The following is an 18,224-nucleotide window of genomic DNA, read 5'->3' on the forward strand; positions in this document are numbered from 1 at the left end:
ATATATATAATTTATTTTATTCTAAATATGCGGGAACAAGTAAATTCCTACTTAAAAGGACAGTTAAGCTCCCAATAATGGCTGAACCCATACACCAAAGGTTATTGGAGGCATGGGTTGCCAACGAACTAGCTCTTAAATACAACATATATATTTACATTTTTTTTAATTGGGTTAATTTAGGACAATCAACGGCTAAACAGATTCGTCACTCTCTCTTCGGGCCGAGAAAATCTTGTACTTGTACTTGTGACTACACAAGGTAATACAAATAGCCAACTATAAGATGTTGCTCTTGGGTGCAGCTTTATTTCCCAATATTGCTTGGAGGAAATTTGGGGTCACAAATCAAGTAGAAGCAAATTGTTGTTTGGTATCATCTTACGCGGTCATTTTATTGCATTGGGTACTTTAAGACAAATTTTCAAAATTCGAAGATATCGGCATTAGTTCAGCAATGCTAAACCATTGCCTATGAACTTTTCAAGTTCATTGTGGTAAACTTGACGGAAATTAGCATTGACATGTAAATCATTTAGCATTTTGGATGAGCAACGTTGAGCTCAGATCACATCCAGGCATATGGCGGATCTCTTTTATATAGAATTGTCACCGCTCAAATATCTCTTGAAACTCCGTCTTTAAGTAAACCCCATTGATTAATACGCAAAATCTATTGTTGTTATCAACATTCACTTTAATTATAAAAACACCCTTAAATTTTTAAGAGATTTAACACTCACTTTTAATAATAATCAAGTTAAGCTGCAAACAAATTATTTAACACAATTTTAGTTATTAATTTTATTTATTTATGTTCAATACTGGATTTTGTACTTAAAATAACTTACAATGAGAACAAAGTAATAAAAAATATTCTATAAATACAACCAAAATAAAAAAAAATGGAAGAGGAAGAAGAAAAAGAAAAAGGGACACAAGCTAAAAAAAGGGGGCTTCTTTATAATGCCCATATTTATTTGATTTTTGAAAAATAACAGTATTGCACATATTTTGTAGTCAATTTTTTTTTCAAAGCATTGATTTCTTTATTGTTCATCTAAGTATGGCTTAAAATGTTAAAAAATAAATTTTTAGGACTTAAGACATTGTATAATAAGTGTATTGTATGAATGTTTAAAATAATTATGTAATATTGACTTATAATTAATTGTCTCATATAGTAATTCACATAATAATAATAATAATAAATTTTATAATAATTTTTTTAAAATTAAAATATTTTTAGAATGCAAATAATTCACCCTTATTATAATTGGAAGAAAGAGGGGTTTTCTGAGATTAATAAACGGGTGTAAATTGTTTTTACATTGGCCGTGTTCATTTAATGTACATGCAACGAGCGCACATGAAATGAGTTCATGGGACAAGCACCAGTCTTGGGCTTTTAGTCTTCTTGATTGGGCTTTCCAAGGCTAGAGGCTCTTAGCATGTAAGGTTTCGATTCCAACCGCTCAGGTTCTTGTCAGCTTCAGTGACGAAATTAGGGTTTGTCATCGATCGTATTCCTATAAAATCAATCCGATCCCAAACATGTTTAGAGCGAATTCGGATATTGCTCAATATCACATTAGATAATATTTGTATAATCCGAACAATCGGATCGGATTACGCTTAAAATAAAAAAATTAAAATACAAAAGCAAATTAGAAAATCAAAACCTAAGTTCCATATACTCAAACTCAACCACGCCTCATACGAAGTTCACAAGCCCGAAGACCTCATATCTAAAATATAAATTATAGGGGTATTCGCAAATCGAATTTTGCAAATTATACATCAATCAATATATGATACATAATTTTACGGATTATAAATTTTTAATCCAATTCAATCCACAAATCAATGAAATTCAACACAAATCCAATCCATACACATGTGGATCGGATGCGGATTTGATTTAATCCATATCTAATCTATCATTTTGTAGATTGATTTGCGGGCTAAAATTTTTTTATCATGTCCTATCCATAAATTAATTAAATAAAAAAATTAATGTAAAAATAATTTTAATACCAATCAAATTTAAAATTAAATATGATTTAAATAAATTACTTTTTTAAATAAAGCTAGAAAATACCTTCAAACTTCAAAATATAACACACCGAAATAGAAAAGAAAAAATCTCATTTATTTAGATCAGTACATGAAAGTTAATTTGTTTAGATTAGCTGTATATATTTTTTAATTATTTTTATTTTATTTTATTATTGGATGAGATATAATATGGTATTAATGTAACTATATTTTAACTTATTTATTCATTAGTAAATGTCATCTTTACCAATTTAATTTTTTATTAAATAAATATATATTTTTGCAGATTTGCAAATTTTTGAGGATTCATAGAAATAAATCAATATCCAATTCACCGATTGTAGATTTTTAAATTTTCAATCCAATCTAATCCATCAATTCACTGATCGAATTTTTACGGATTAAATTTTTACAGATCAGACAAATTGAGCGAATTAAATTGAATTCTAACACCCCCTAATAAATTATATATGCTTTTCAGTTCAATATTCACGATCGAACAAAGAACTAGTCAACTTGACTTAGAAAAAGTTCACCAACCCAGCCAAAACTACGAGCCACGAACCTAGCCAATAGCCACGAGCTGAACAACCACGAACCCAGCCGGCAGCCACAGATACACATCAACCCACAAACCAGCCAGTATTGAGCTTTTGGGAAGAAGGAGAGACTAATTGTTTCAGTTTTCATGAACACATAGCTCTATTAATTGATTCTTGATCTTGGAAGGAGATAACTTGGATAATCTTTTTCCAAATATGGCAATTGAACTCGAAGGATTGACACTTGGTGGAAATCAATGCTTTGTTCTCATTATTGCTCTTATTATTCTGCTTCTGCACACAGTTTGGCTTGACAATCTTAGCCTTCTTTGGCTATTGGCAACCATATCAACTTTGTCCCCAAATTCAACTGATTTTTGTTATATGAATTTAATTTGATCCGATCCTAACCCAAATTAATTCAAAATATTCATTTGATCCAAACTTAACCGGATTAGATTTGATTGGATTTAAAGTTCGGATTATATTCAGATAATCTTTGTTTCACCCCGAACAATTCAAAGTCAGATTGGATGGATCTAAATTTGAGGTTGCCACCCTAAATGAAATTGTGAGGAAACATTGAGCATGACTCTTTAGTCTTAAGTCCTGATTAAGATTGATGTGCAATATTTTTTAAGATATAGCCGCTGTAGAAAAAAATTATAACTATCAAATAAAAGTTAATAGTATGTAGTAAATATAAATTTTAAATAATAATTTTGACAAAATTATTAAAGATATTGTTGATGCTGAAATCTGGTCACCCTCGGCCTGACCAGATTGTATCACCAACGATTGTATTGACAATTACAAAGAGGCTGCACTCCACTAACCTTAGCAATTGCTCGAGCTCCTGGGACTCAAATCATTCTTCCTCTTCTTTCCAAACCTGCGTTCACTGAAACCAATCAGAGACACCAGTGATTTTTCCGGCATAAACCCTCCGATACTTAAGTCAGTATACGGAGTTTACAGAAAAATTGTATAATTTATGGTTGCGCACACTCACTGCGATGTTCTTAAAGTAAAATTTGTTTAAGGTTGTTCTGTAGTAATGCCTTATATCAATTCGGCAGAGTTTCCCCCCTCTCTCTTTTTTTTTTTTTGTATCTCCCATGTATCTCTTTTTTCTCAGCTTTTATAGATAGTTGTTCCGTGTTTCTAGGCCCTTCCCATGTCCGTTAGACGTGGGTGATCAGGAGCCTCAAGGAGCCTTCAACCGCCGAACGTGGATAAACGTGGGTAATCGTGTTCACTCCAGCAGTTTGGGGCATGACGAAACTGTCGCGTGGGTGTGAGATCGTGCCTTCTTTCTAAGTGATAAGAATCTGATCGACATGAACTTCTTGGTCGGCGTTTGTTTCTTGTCAATACGTGCTCCATAATGGAATATTACCATGAATCTATTCATAACATTCAGCCGAAGAGATTTGCCCCCGGGTGAGAAATGGAGAGATGCTTGACTGATACTTTTTATTACTCAATAAATATAATAGATTTTTTCATCATATAAATAAAAAATTATATTAATACAACTTTCAAACTAAAATAGTTAGTGTTTATTAAATAATTTAATTTTGTATGTTAATATCAATCCCAAACAAATCTTTTGCTAAGGACAGATGGTGACCATTCAAGCTCAGTAGAGTCGCTTACACGTTTTTGTGATTATCATTTCTCACGAACCATCTTCGTCATTTGAAAATTACAAGGAGCTGAGTAGCCTGGCCCCAGCGCCGGCGTATCAGCCATGAACAAGTGGTGCATTCTACAGAATACACCTTGTAGTTGTTGGCATCTTGAAACCCATTTGATGGGAGTGAAAATACAAACTTCATATTGATATGCTTATACGAGAAGTTCCTTTTAAACTCCATGGATAGATGCCCTATCGCCGAATACATCATCAACACGACGAATCCGACTCTTTTAAAAAGCAAATTCGAATTTAAAAGGGACATCTTATAAAATTCGAAGCATATCTTATATATAGCAGATTTTGCATGTAATTTGGAATATATATATATGAATGAGGAAATGTCAGCTGCAATAATCTCATCAATCACCAAGCTAACGGTATAAATATGGATATGAACGTGATTAAAATATACGTGATTCGCAAAACACCTTTTCCCGTTCGATTCATGTATTGGTTTGTTTTTATAGTTAATAACCACCCAGCCTAATAGATAAAATTAAAAATTAAATTAATAATGCGATATGATATAGGGTTAATAAATATGGACTAGTTGGGACAAGCAGCAATCAAGTAGTCTGAAATATCAAGCTGATCTGTCATCCACAACCACGAAGAATCTGACCAATCCCGACAAGGAACGAGGGCCCACCCACTATTAAAGAATATTGCCATGTCAGCTCTTAAAATAGTTTCATACATCATTTCTCTATATAATGCCATACAAGTCCCCACCCTAGCTCTAATATCTTAGCCTGAAAACAAATAGTGCTAATTAAGATGAAGCATCATCAAGTCGCCGGCGAAAGTTCTCTAACTCACGATTCGAAGAGAACGATCGGAGAAAAATTCCGGCAGGCCTATGAAGCAGCCATGGTGGCTGCGGCAGGAGATGGAGTTCAACGAGGTTGCAACGTTCCAATTAATAGAGGAATTGAGAGGCGAAAGCCGAGCTACCGCGCTGAAGATCCCATCAGAACTATTATGTTTTTGGGGTCATGGAGTCACACTTAGCCATGGACTTTGATCCATTGATTTGTAAAAACTGGGGCTGATGTCGATGATGAGATCAATTTATTGTGTAAAAAACCCATTTTTATGAATCTATACGTGAATACTGTAAAATAAGTTCTTTACAGCTAATTGTAACAAACATAAACCCTTCTTCACATGAAATATTCACTGTTGCGCAGAGATGGAGTTTGTTAATATTGTGTCCTGCAAATTGAATTATTAATTAATTAGACTTGCCTAATATTAATTTGTCTCGCTCTTTTTCACTTATGTTAGTGAAATTTCTACTTCCAAATATCGTGGCTTCACGGTAATCATCTTTCTTGATTATCTTATTATCGTTCAACTACTTATAAACGAATAATGAAGCAGTTATAACATGAGAAACAATAATATGGAATAAAAGATATCTTAACAGGAATCAATCCCGTGATTTCTGATAAGTAATTAACGCCCTCACCGTCCCTATTCCCTTGTATAAGAATTAGTTAATGAACTAAGAAATCATGCATCCCTCACCACAAATTCCTTACATCATACTATCATAGCTAGAGAATAGAGATCAAAGCATTTTTTTATCCAAGGAAAAAAATAACAATAATCATAATAAAAACAATAATAATAAAACCAAGCTTGTCATGGAGCTGTTCTAACTTAACAAATGTCCTTTGGTTCGAGGCCTAAGAATGCAATTGTATTAAATATTTATTGCGAGAGATTTGCCGCCTTAATAATTTTATCGGTTCGAATCCTTATTAGTCGGGCTTAATATATCATTTGAATGTCGGATTGGTAATATACCACAAAAAAAAAAAATCAGGGCTTGTTCGAGCTCTAAGCCTGGCCCAAATTTATTGCCACGAATGGGCGCCAGGCCCGTTAAAATCGAAGTTCAGGCCCAATGCAGGTTCATGTTCAAGACTCAAGTGCGGGTGCTTCCAAGGGTCGGAAAAAATCCTGTCCAGGTTTAACCCTGCGACAAGCCCGCCCCTCACAACGGGCCCGGATGAGATAACTCGCACAGTATGTCTGCGGCTGCGCGGTTGGTAAACGCCAGCCTACGAGAAGGGTGAGTGAGCAATTAATTAGAGTTATCAAATCTCTAGTTCTAGAATAATGGCGGCACCGTCAGATCAGAAGGCCACCATAATCGACGGCAAAGCCGTCGCTCAGACCATCCGATCTGAAATCGCAGAAGAAGTCCGCCTCCTTTCTGAAAAATATGGCAAGGTACTTACTCCTCCAATCAATTGATTTATCAAACTGAAATTCCAGCCCTGTCTTTGTGATTTGTGACTATGACAATTGTTAATATTTTTGGCGCGTGATTTGGTCAGGTGCCTGGACTGGCAGTAGTAATAGTGGGTGGCAGAAAAGACTCTCAAAGCTATGTGAGCATGAAGAGAAAGGCTTGTGCTGAAGTTGGGATTAAGTCTTTTGACATAGACCTCCCCGAGCAAGTCTCCGAGGCCGAGCTTATCAGCAAGGTTCACGAGCTTAACGCAATGCCTGATGTACATGGTTGGTTAGTCGTTAATGTATATGTGCTTCAATTTTAATTTGAACAAACTAGTGTGTAGAAATGCAAACCGTTCGTTTGTGATTGACAGGTATATTGGTTCAACTTCCATTGCCGAAGCATATAAATGAAGAGAAAGTTTTAGGTGAGATAAGCCTTGAGAAGGATGTTGATGGCTTTCATCCTTTGAACATTGGCAAGCTCGCAATGAAAGGCAGAGACCCCCTCTTCCTTCCTTGCACGCCCAAGGCAATAATACTCTACTCTTGCCTTATTAATTGTGGCAACCTGATATAATATGTAAATGCCTACTATTTGCTTTGGTTATCCTATTTATCTTTCTTTTTTTTTCTGAGGTTGGTTTTTTCTCTGCAGGGATGCCTTGAACTTCTGAAACGAAGTGGTGTTACTATAAAGGGTAAAAGGGCTGTTGTGGTGGGTCGAAGTAACATTGTTGGACTCCCAGTTTCATTGCTGCTGCTGAAAGCTGATGCCACTGTAACCATAGTCCATTCACATACCCCTGATCCTGAAAGTATCGTTCGTGAAGCTGACATTGTTATTGCTGCAGCCGGACAAGCAATGATGGTAACTATGGGCATACTATAGTTCCGGCATTCCTAATTAGAATGAGATTATACAAATATTTTTTTGCTGATACCTTTAATACCTGTTTGTCTCATCTTAAATCATCTAGCAGTTCCATATATCTTGGCTTAATTTGCTTACTGAGGTGCTTCGAACTGAATTACTGTGACAATGTAAAAGAAACTTCTTGTTGGTTGATGGCTCTGTGTTCTTGAATATACATATGATATAAACTCGTTCAGATACTCTGAACATTGTGAGGCATCACCTGTGAACCTGAGTTGAGTATCTCATACAAGCTTATTATGGATCTGTTGACATGATGCAAATTAATCAAGTCAAATTTCAGCATTCTGGGAAATAGTTGAGATTCTACTTTCGCTTCTTTGAGGACTTCAATTTCATAGATGGTCAAAATCCTCAGCCACTGAATCTCCTATCAATCGACCTCTTTGCATCTACACCTTCTCTAAATCTTACTTTTTCTATTTTATTTTTGTTTTCTCTTAAATGGTGATTAGCTGAAGGTGGATTCTTTTGTATAGCTTTTGTGTATTTAGTTTCTGACCTCATGTTTCTTCATAAACTCGTATCGTAGAACAGATGGATTAACGGGTCATATGTATATTCAGTAACTAATTTAATAAAATTGCTTAAACCTTACGAAAACATATCTGCCAACCAAATGACATTAAATTTTTTCCCTCTCGTACAGCTCTTTGTTGATTGAAAGTATGTTGATATGTTTGGTGGAACGTGCTAGGTTTTGTGTTTTTAAACTTGTTTCCTTAACTTGCAGATCAAGGGAAGTTGGATCAAGCCTGGTGCTGCTGTTATTGATGTTGGAACAAATGCTGTCGATGACTCGACCAAGAAGTCAGGCTATAGGTTAGTGGGAGATGTGGATTTCCATGAAGCGTGTAAAGTAGCTGGATGTGTAACTCCTGTTCCAGGTGGTGTGGGCCCAATGACTGTTGCTATGCTACTCAGGAATACCTTGGATGGTGCAAAGCGTGTGATCGAGCTGTAAAACTGCCCTCGTCTTTGTTCTTGACTTCATTGTAATTCATGAGACGGTACTCATTCTCCTTTGGTTTTGTTTGAAAACATTTTTATTTATCATGGTTAATAATTTATAATACATGTGAAGATGGTTCATGAGTTTATCAATGAAAAAAACAGTTCATCGCATGTTGCGCCATTGCCTCACTATTGGAATTTGTAAGCAAGCTTAGCCTCACTCTTTATTGGGCTCATCCTTGATTATATTGCATTGGACATGATTAACATGCGGGCCGTCAGCAGTAGCCCAAATTTTCTCTGAGTTGGACTATTGGCACATCGCTGTAGAATGAATGCAATGTTTTGTTTCAAAAAATAAAAGCATTTCACGCTTATAACATGCAAGTGAAAATACATAATAGAAGAGATGTTAAATTAAGAGCGATGGTACAGTCATAAAATCATATACAAATTGATTTGACAGTAACTTATTGGTTGAATAAAAATATAAAATAATAAAAGTAAATCACGTGAATTAAAAAATATCTAATTCAACCAATTAAATCATGTCATATTAATTTGTGCAAAAAAAATTATCTAAGAGTTTGTAATTATATTATTATTGCTGAATTAAATACATCACATTTTCTAAAATTTAGGGTTTAGGGTTTTATCTCACGAAATGAAATAATTCATCACTTGTTTCACGAAATGAAATAAGTGAAACCCTAAACAGCTAAACCCTAACTCCCTTCAAAAATCAAAATCTTTTTAAAATATCTTTTGAATATTTACAATTTAACCTTTGTTAAAATTACATCTAAGGACAAAAATATATTTAAATAAAATGAGAAAAAAATCCTAGTGAAAGAAGAAAGTGACTTCGGAGATGTAAATTTATACATATAACTAGATTAATAATTTCATGTTAATTCAAATAGGCATTCGGATTCTCATCGTTGAACATCATTAGCACTTCATGATTATCTTTACAACAATCAAACAATATTAAAATATCCTCATTTGGTTAAGTATATGCTCCAATAGTGGCCTCATTTTCTTCGTTGCTAGCAAGTAGCAACTTTTGGTGTTTCTTCTCCGCTCTCTTCCCTACCTTTTTCTTCAGTTTCTTCAACACTTTCTGCTGAGCAATCTGCCTTATCACTATAACTTCGTGTTTGTTCATGTCTGCGGATCAATTCTGCAACAACTAATTTGAGTTTTTCATGTTTCTTCTTCTTGCCCATTGATACTTTTAAAATAATGGAAGCGATTGATGAATGAAAATTATGCAGATTTCGTAACTGAATTTGAAATCTACGAATAATAAACAATTAATAACTATACGCTGAAGATCACAAAAATTTTGCATGTTTCAATTCATACCCTGCAAGCTATAGCTTTAATAAATTTTTTTCTTTAAAAGGAAAAAAAAAAAAAGAGCTTCGGTAAAACACTTAGAAACATTTATTAAAAGTCACTAAATTATTGTATTACTCGAACTTAAAAAAATAGAGATTTTTTTTGGACCAAAAATCTAGGAGCAAGGAGGACAAAAAATCCGATTATATGGTGGAATTTCAACAATAAAAAAGAAAGTTGAAAGATAGGGGCAGTATTTTTGTTAAGGTTAGTAGTGTCATTAATGGGGTGTTAGTAGTATTTAGAAATTTATATTATTTTAAAATATTTGAATGGGTTAAAAAAGAAAATGAGTTTTTTTTTTTATCTTTTTGAGCAGAAAAGAAAACGAGTTATAAGAAGTTTTTGGAGGGGTACTACTAGTCCAACTCATTTTATTTTTAATTTTTTTATGGAAAAATAAAATTCTTTCCTCCAAAAAATTAATTAATTAATTAAATGATTAATTTCATATTACCCTCAGCAATAATAGTTTTCAAAATATTTCTAAATTCTTATAAACTCGACTTACCCCCCCCCCCATTCTATTAAGAAGACAAATAATTTTCATCAATTCACCGTATTATTTCCTTATCTTCTAAATAAAAATATAAGTAAATTGAAATTTACAATAGCTTGAGGGTATTTTAAATATTATTATTTCAGAAAGGGGTAATATGAATTTTACCCTATAAATTTGAAAATAAGTTTGGGTGGTGATATTTTCATCCCTCAAACTGTGTAAAATCAACCTACTTTAGAAAAATAAATAAATAATTCAAAATATTTTAACAGTTTCAAATAAGGAGGAAATTTTAACAATCAACCAATAAAATCCTCATTGAATTATAATGAACCAATTAAATCCCCAAATTTTTTTTTTTTTGTAATTTTGGTTCTTGACTATTTTTAACTATTAAGGTGTCTGTAACACGTATTGAAGTTGGTTATTTTACCCTTATATGGTAAAAGTACCAAAATACCTACAAATTATTTTTAACTTCATCATTTTCTACATAAAAATTCATATTTATTTTTTAAACAATTTATCAGTACTACTTTATTAATATGATTATTAAGGGTAAAAATATTAATGGTCAACAATGGTCAAGAGATTTGGTAAGAAAGAAAAAAGAAATCTAATTGATTAATTGGTTAAAATTTTTCTCCATTAAAAATTTTAAGAGAAGGTGAGTTTTTTTTGTAAATAACTTTTATAAATAGGGTGGGTTTATACAAATTGCAGGGTAGAAATATCTCACCTAATGAATGAACCGAACGCATTTTAATATGAAATAACCAATTTCATCTAAAGTGCGATTTTCCACCAAAGCACATCTTTTATTTATTTATATATAGATTTTTTAGATATTGTTTTAAACTTGTCTCAATATTAGGTCATTCCAAAACTAGTAGCATAAAGGTAATTTCAAAGCTAGCTATGACTACATATACAATTGTGGATAGCAAACTCATTAAATAAATAAATAACGCATATGGCGGTATCTAAAAAGTGCTGCCAAAATAAATTTAGGAGCTATTTATAATTTTGGCCTGCTGTAGTTTCTCTTGTTTTTATAGTATTAAGACACACTTGAATAGCATTGTTCCAAATTGTCTAGTTTAGCGTGCTAGATAGGACATGTTTTTTCAGCGCACTCAATACTTTGTCTAGAGCGTCAACGAACTAGAGCTACCACATTTGACAACGGAGAGCTTGTTTTTTTGTCCAACAACTTGCGCGTGTTATTGCTCAGTACATATTTGGTGCTCCGTGGCTACTGCTTAATGGGAAGAAAAATGTTTGAGAGGAAAATTTGGTCACATTCATTTAAGGGCATTTTGTCCGCAAGAGGTTTTTGTGTTATTAAAAAAAAGAAAAGAAAAGAAATCGGAAGTTGTCTAAATTTATAATAGTCCGGTTATGATGAAATTACTCTACAGTAGAGCACTGATGATAACTGCACGATTATAAATATAAATATTAAAATTTACACTTACTACTACGATCTGATGGTCGTCATCAGTGCTTTACGATAGAAGTTGTAGCCACCGTCAATTTATAAATAGCCCCAAAATTTACTCTATCTTTCATTTATTTAGAGACATAAATATGTATTGTCAAAGTTTATTTTTTCAGACTTATGTAATTAGTTGGTTGGTTTATTTTTTCAGACCTATCTAACTCAAAAGTTGTAAATGTGATGTTCATTCTCATTTTTTCTTTTCTTTCTTAATTATTCTTGTATACATTTGACCCCATACTAAGGTCGGTCATAAAATAAGACATAAGGCATGTACCAACTTCGAAATATTGCCAAAAATTGTAAGCCCGCGGTAGGATCACCATCATCCACAAAAAAAAGTATCCTCATTTAATAACCCTTGAAGAGTGGACTTGATTTGATTGAAAAAAAGAAAAAATAAAATCTAAGTACATCAATAACAAATATTTTCTAGGATTCGACGTCAACAAAATACGAGATATATACAAACCAAGTAATAAAAGGGGTTTACAAATACTCTTATGTTTCAACCACTTTTCTAATGTTTCTCCTTTATGATAATTACTTCGGTCGCTTTGTATAAATACTAGTCAAAACTGTACAGTTTTTGTTAATATTGTCAAAACAAAACAATATTTCATAAACCACCCACCCCCTCCGTTCCCTTTTTTTCTTTTTTTTTTTCCTTTGGCTTTTCTTAAAAAAATATTCATAAAGCATTTAATTCAAGATTCTCCTAAAGGCTGAAAATATACAGTAAAACCTCAATAAACTAATAACTTTGGACTATGAAAAATCTATTAATTTTGTGAATATTAATAAATTAATAAATTAATTACTAATTTATTAATTTATAAAGATAATATCAATTCATAATAAGATTTTTTATGAAATATGGAAATACTATAATTAAAGAATATAGTGATTTTGTCAAGTTGTATGATACAATTTTGATTAATCTGAATTGAGTGAATTAGTCACTTAGGGCCAGTTTGGGATTAAGGAGACTGATGAAATAAGCTACTTGTGTTGTGCAGATAAAATAAGCTGCTGATTAAAAAAGTAACTTGGCGTTTGGTAAACTGTGCTGTTGTAGTTGCTGTGAATTTGAAAAGTAGAGTGTATGTGTTTGGTAAATTTTATTACGAAAGTATTGTTTTATTATATAATGACCAAAATAGATATAAGTTTTAATCACTTTTTATTTTTAGAACATGCTCAATAAAATTGTTTAGATATATCTTTTTTCTTAAATATTAGACATTTTTTTCTTAAATATGTGAAATTATATTAAAAAACTCAATTAAAAAAATCTAAAGAACTTTATAATCTGTTACATAAAATATGATAAAGATAAATGTATGATTTATATATTAGGGCTTATGGATAAATAAGATATAATTATCTTTTTATTAAAATCTAGGGTTATAATAGGAATTTTAAAAAAGTATGGTAGCTTATTAAATAAACTGCTTGTAACCCCTTACCTGATTTAAAAAGTTGATGATAAAATAAAGAAAATTATAAAATAAGTTACTTATAACCCCTTACATGCTTTTAAAAGTTGTTGATAAAATCGAGGAAATTATAAAATAAACTGCTTTTACAAAATTTACCAAATATTATTTTTATCGAAAATTATGAAATAAGCAGCTTATTAAATTTCAACCGCAATCTCAAATAAGTCCTTAGTAATCCTTTGGTTGGATTGTAAGGTTAAATCACAATTACATGATAACACATCCAGAGAAGACTTTTTGGAGACAATATACTAAGCCGATCTTTCTTTTATTTCCTTTAACATAGCACATATAATACAACAATAGTTTTTCATATGAAAGATGTGAAAAAAATAACAATGAACGATGAAATACATAAAATATTCTACTAATACAACAAAGGAAATCATAGACATATAGCATGTATTTAGTTTGACATTAGTTAATTATTAATTAATTTACTAATTGGATCCAACAAAAAAACAAGATTTTATTGAAATTTGTTATATAATAAATTTATTGAATTATTAACTTACCACATTGGCTCTAAGTTGCGACTAACAAAAACTATTTTTTAATTAAAATTTTTAATTTATTAAGTATTAATTTAATATGATTCTAGTGTACATCATCTCTCCACAGAATCCCAAAACACTTTTTTATGTTCAAATCGAATTAGGTAAATAGGTAATTAGTTATATCACTAGGGTAAAATTCACAGTAGAAGATGTGTATGCTCCATCATTAGTTGTAATAGTTTTAATATATCATGGCAAAATATTATAAACAAGGAGTCTGATACATCATTTTCAATTAATTAAGTTACTTGCGCCATTAGCAAACTTCAAGATTTCCTCATTTGTCAACATTACGTAATTATTAAAGCTTGGAAATCACAGCAGATTTTTTTCAGCCTAAACATGTGATCTGTTATATATATATGCGGCTCCGTCATGCACGCAGCCAGCTATTGTATCTGATGAATAAGTTTATTAGCTGGTTTTGTTTATGAATTGCCCATAAAAAAAAAAAATGGCAACTCGATACTATTCTTTCGTTGTAGCTTTGCATCTTACATTAATGAATATTCTTTTTGGCATGGTCGTCGGTGCTGCAGCTCCAGCTTCCCGCGGACCAATCGAAGCCAACGATAAGGATCTTATTCAAGTAGCTCTGAATTTGGAGTTCTTAGAAACTGAATTCTTCTTAAATGGTGCACTCGGCAGAGGACTTGACAGTATAGAGCCAGAGATGGCAGCGGGTGGTCCTCCTCCGACTGGCGCCAGCAAGGCCAACCTTGACCATACTACATATCGGATCATTGAGGAATTCGGTTATCAGGAGATTGGTCATCTCAGGTGATCCTTCAATTCCCGGCCCCAACTATTTAGTCCCTAATTAATTGGCTGTCTAGCTAGCTAGCAATTGATGAAAATTAATCCGATGGGTGTTCCGTTATGTGTGTGTGTGTGTGTGTGTGTGTGTGTGTTGATTATAAGCAGGGCTATCGTAACAACAGTTGGTGGATTTGCAAGGCCTCAGATAGATCTCAGCCGTCAAAATTTCGCCAATATATTTGACCAAGCAGTTGGTTACAAACTCACTCCTCCATTCGACCCTTATTCCAACACTGTCAATTATCTCTTAGCAAGCTATGTCATCCCTTATGTGGGACTCGTCGGTTATGTTGGCACCATTCCCAACCTTGTCAACTGCACTTCTCGTAGTGTAAGAAACCTCGAACCAGTCCATCTTAATTATTCATTAATTTCTAGCGGTTGTTTTACGGCCATTGAAGAAGTTTTTTTTTTTTTTGGGTTGGGGGGGGGGGGGGGGGGGCAATTCCCCTCACTTCACTTGTGTTATATATTAGTGCATTAACTCTTTTGCTGTCCATTTAATTAATTTGCAGTTAGTTGCAGGGCTCTTAGGAGTGGAGTCTGGACAAGATGCAGTAATACGGACGTTACTATACGAGAGGGCTGACCAGATTGTGGTTCCTTATAAGATGACAGTAGCTGAATTCACTGACCGTATCTCCGCCCTTAGGAACCGGCTTGGCAAGCGCGGAAACAAAGATGAGGGCCTAAGGGTGCCACGGAGACTTGGCGCTGAGAACAGGACAGATAGTAACATTCTATCAGCCAATGCTAATTCCCTATCCTACTCTCGAACTCCGCCGGAGATTTTAAGGATTGTGTACGGAACTGGCAGTGAAAATAAGCCAGGAGGATTTTTTCCCAATGGTGGCAACGGGGCAGTTGCCAAGAGGTTTCTTGCTGCACTTTAATCATTGCTCATTAGTATGAACTTTCAGTTACGTTTACGTACAAGTTTAACGGCTGTCTACTGTGAATCACAGTCTGTGATTGATTCACAGGGATTAATTAGAATAAATGGAAGCCCAAACATATGACCTAGTTTACGATTGGCAAAGTTGTATAAGAACCACGAATAATTTGAGCTTATTAATTATAATATAAGCTAGTATATGTGTTAGCAATTTTCTTCTTCTTCTTCTGATTTGGTGATGGCATTTAGGGAGCCTTGTGTTTAATGAAGTTTTCTCTGTTTAACAACTAGCTATGATCATGATCATTGTGAATTTCTAAAAGAATAACTTTTTGTATAAAAAGTCACATATATTATTATAAATGTTATCAACATGCTGACATTTATAGCTAGGTATTTTGATTAATGCATCTAATTATTTTATTTTATTCTGCACAGAAAGAAGTAAGAAAACATCAGCAATTAAGAAATTTGTATTTAAACTTGCTAGTTTTGGCGCATGTAGTTTTAGATACGTATAGCTTCGGCTGAACCAAATTAAGATAATTCGAGCATCATTGATTTCAATTGATTTCATCATTGATAACTCGAATTCGTATCAATTGAGACTATCCTAATTGTATTTTGTACTTGTCACATCCAAAATCCGTCACGACATCAAATCTCAATCCCAATTGGCTTGATAATTAGCGATAACCTATGTGTGGCTTAATTTCGTCTCCTGAATTAATTTGACGTATCTTAATTAACTTTCTTTTCTATCTGGGTTGTAAATTGTAACATGTCATCATTAATTTGTTTGAGAATTGGTTATTTGGGAAGTTAACGCAACCCTTAACGAAAGGTACACGAAATATAGAATTAGCCACACCGGATGAGACGTACGCTTCTAGATTAATTGTGCTGATATATATCAACTCAAATTAAAAATTTTATATTTTATATTTCGAATGGGAAGATACATATCAGTACACGAAATTAATCATCGATCGGGCACGGTAAATAGTGAGTTCGAGTAGATCAGTTGCACCCAACTTAACCGAAAGCATTCACTGGCAGATGAGCTTCCCTTCAGATTCTTCGAACAGCTGCGCTAACCAACGTACTGCCAGAAAGCCCACTTCCTCTATTGTATTATTTGCATGTCTTTGAAAAGTATAAATAAATCAGATGCACAAGTTCAGGATAATATATAAATTTGACCTAGTATTTGAAGAAAATAATCCCATAGGACATTACGAGGTGCCGAATACATTTTCAGGTTGAATTATAAATATACACAGAATTTCAATTGAGTATTGTTATTTTTGTTGTTATTGTTTTTCATATAAAGTGGGCCTTGAAGCCCTTTGAAATGAGTAAGCGTAGAAAAGCCATGCATAGCTTATGATAGACGAATAAGAGGGAGTGATTAATAATTCTTATTTAATTAATAACTACTAATTACATATTTAATATATAGTTAATTAATTTATTTTGAAGAAGCTTAGATTAGGGAGAGTATCTCGGTGCACATATGCATACTATGAATCATTGTCTCCTCCCTCTTTTATAAATTAGGAAAAATGAGGATTACCCTCTTTTATTTGAAGAAATTGAGCGAAACCCCCACCCTCATATTTTAAAATAGATTCAAACCCCTTTATAGTTATAACGGTGTTAACTTTGTATATTATTTTATTATTTTACCTATAGTCTTCATGCTAGCCATAAAATTTAAATGTTTTAAAAATTGTAAATCAAGCAAAATGAGGTATACCGTTAATGATTTTGAATTAATTTAATAATTAGTTATAAATTATAAAGAAAAATTAACTGACATAACATCAAGTATCAGGATAAAACTGTAGTGCAACTGTGGTACCGTGCCACAGTTGCACCCAACCGTTGGATTCCCACTTATTTAATTGGACCACACTCATTTGAGTGGATCCAACGGCTGGTGCAACTGTGGCATGGTACCACAGTTGCACTGTAGCCTGACCCCAAGTATCAAGTTAATAGCCAATGCAGCAAGGAAGTCAACACCCACTATAACAAGGAAGTCATAATTTTCTGGAACCATTTAATAATCTTTGTAATGTTCAAACATATATATTGTCAGGGACACATATGACCAAATATTATTGCGATTTTATAGATATGCATATTATATTTGCCTCCCCTTTATATAGTACTACTATTTAAGAAGGAGCTCTAGTATTCACATATACCAAAAGTTACCGGAAATTTAAATGAATATTTTATACAACTAGAAGTATTTATAATATTTCCTCTAGCTACTTGTTATTTTTCTCCATAATTTATAATTAATTTCAAAAGATTTAAATTTTATGACTAACATATTAGGAGTTAAAAAATAAAATAATATATTAAGTTAAAATTGTTCTAACTACAGAGGTTTCGACCTATTTTAAATCATGAGGAAAATCTGACTTATTTTCTTCAAACAACATGATAATCCTCATTTTTCCTTATAAATTGTGTATAAAATAGAAGTTACGCGGAAAGGACTCTACTCATGTACTAGTTAGTTGTGAATTCGTTGGGTTTAGTATACCAACACCTTGATATTCTGAAGTAGGTGGATGTCTGTTTAAAGGG

General features: G+C 32.8%; 2 protein-coding genes across 2 annotated transcripts; both read left to right on the forward strand.

Annotated features, from left to right (window-relative positions):
• Positions 1–6,285: 6,285 nt before the first annotated feature.
• On the forward strand, positions 6,286–8,611 carry LOC102615816 (bifunctional protein FolD 2). The gene is made up of 5 exons (XM_006479849.3): positions 6,286–6,543; positions 6,651–6,834; positions 6,924–7,081; positions 7,208–7,420; positions 8,220–8,611. The coding sequence occupies exons 1-5, from the start codon at positions 6,430–6,432 to the stop codon at positions 8,448–8,450; spliced, it is 900 nt and encodes a 299-aa protein (XP_006479912.1). The 5' UTR covers positions 6,286–6,429; the 3' UTR covers positions 8,451–8,611.
• A 5,640-nt stretch (positions 8,612–14,251) lies between these two features.
• On the forward strand, positions 14,252–15,831 carry LOC102616111 (ferritin-like catalase Nec2). Its single transcript, XM_006479850.4, has 3 exons — positions 14,252–14,686; positions 14,831–15,056; positions 15,241–15,831. Exons 1-3 carry the CDS (start codon positions 14,361–14,363, stop codon positions 15,616–15,618), a joined length of 930 nt encoding a protein of 309 aa, XP_006479913.1. The 5' UTR covers positions 14,252–14,360; the 3' UTR covers positions 15,619–15,831.
• Positions 15,832–18,224: the final 2,393 nt, after the last annotated feature.

This window comes from Citrus sinensis, chromosome 3 (genome assembly GCF_022201045.2).
Source record: "Citrus sinensis cultivar Valencia sweet orange chromosome 3, DVS_A1.0, whole genome shotgun sequence".
NCBI lineage: Eukaryota > Viridiplantae > Streptophyta > Magnoliopsida > Sapindales > Rutaceae > Citrus > Citrus sinensis.

Coding starts and splice junctions, on each gene's coding strand:
- LOC102615816 (XM_006479849.3), top strand. CDS start 6,430: ATGGCGGCACCGTCAGATCAGAAGGCCACCATAATCGACGGCAAAGCC. Junction 7,082..7,207: donor TCCTTCCTTGCACGCCCAAG/GCAATAATACTC, acceptor TTTTCTCTGCAG/GGATGCCTTGAACTTCTGAA. Junction 7,421..8,219: donor CAGCCGGACAAGCAATGATG/GTAACTATGGGC, acceptor CTTAACTTGCAG/ATCAAGGGAAGTTGGATCAA.
- LOC102616111 (XM_006479850.4), top strand. CDS start 14,361: ATGGCAACTCGATACTATTCTTTCGTTGTAGCTTTGCATCTTACATTA. Junction 14,687..14,830: donor CAGGAGATTGGTCATCTCAG/GTGATCCTTCAA, acceptor GATTATAAGCAG/GGCTATCGTAACAACAGTTG. Junction 15,057..15,240: donor TCAACTGCACTTCTCGTAGT/GTAAGAAACCTC, acceptor ATTAATTTGCAG/TTAGTTGCAGGGCTCTTAGG.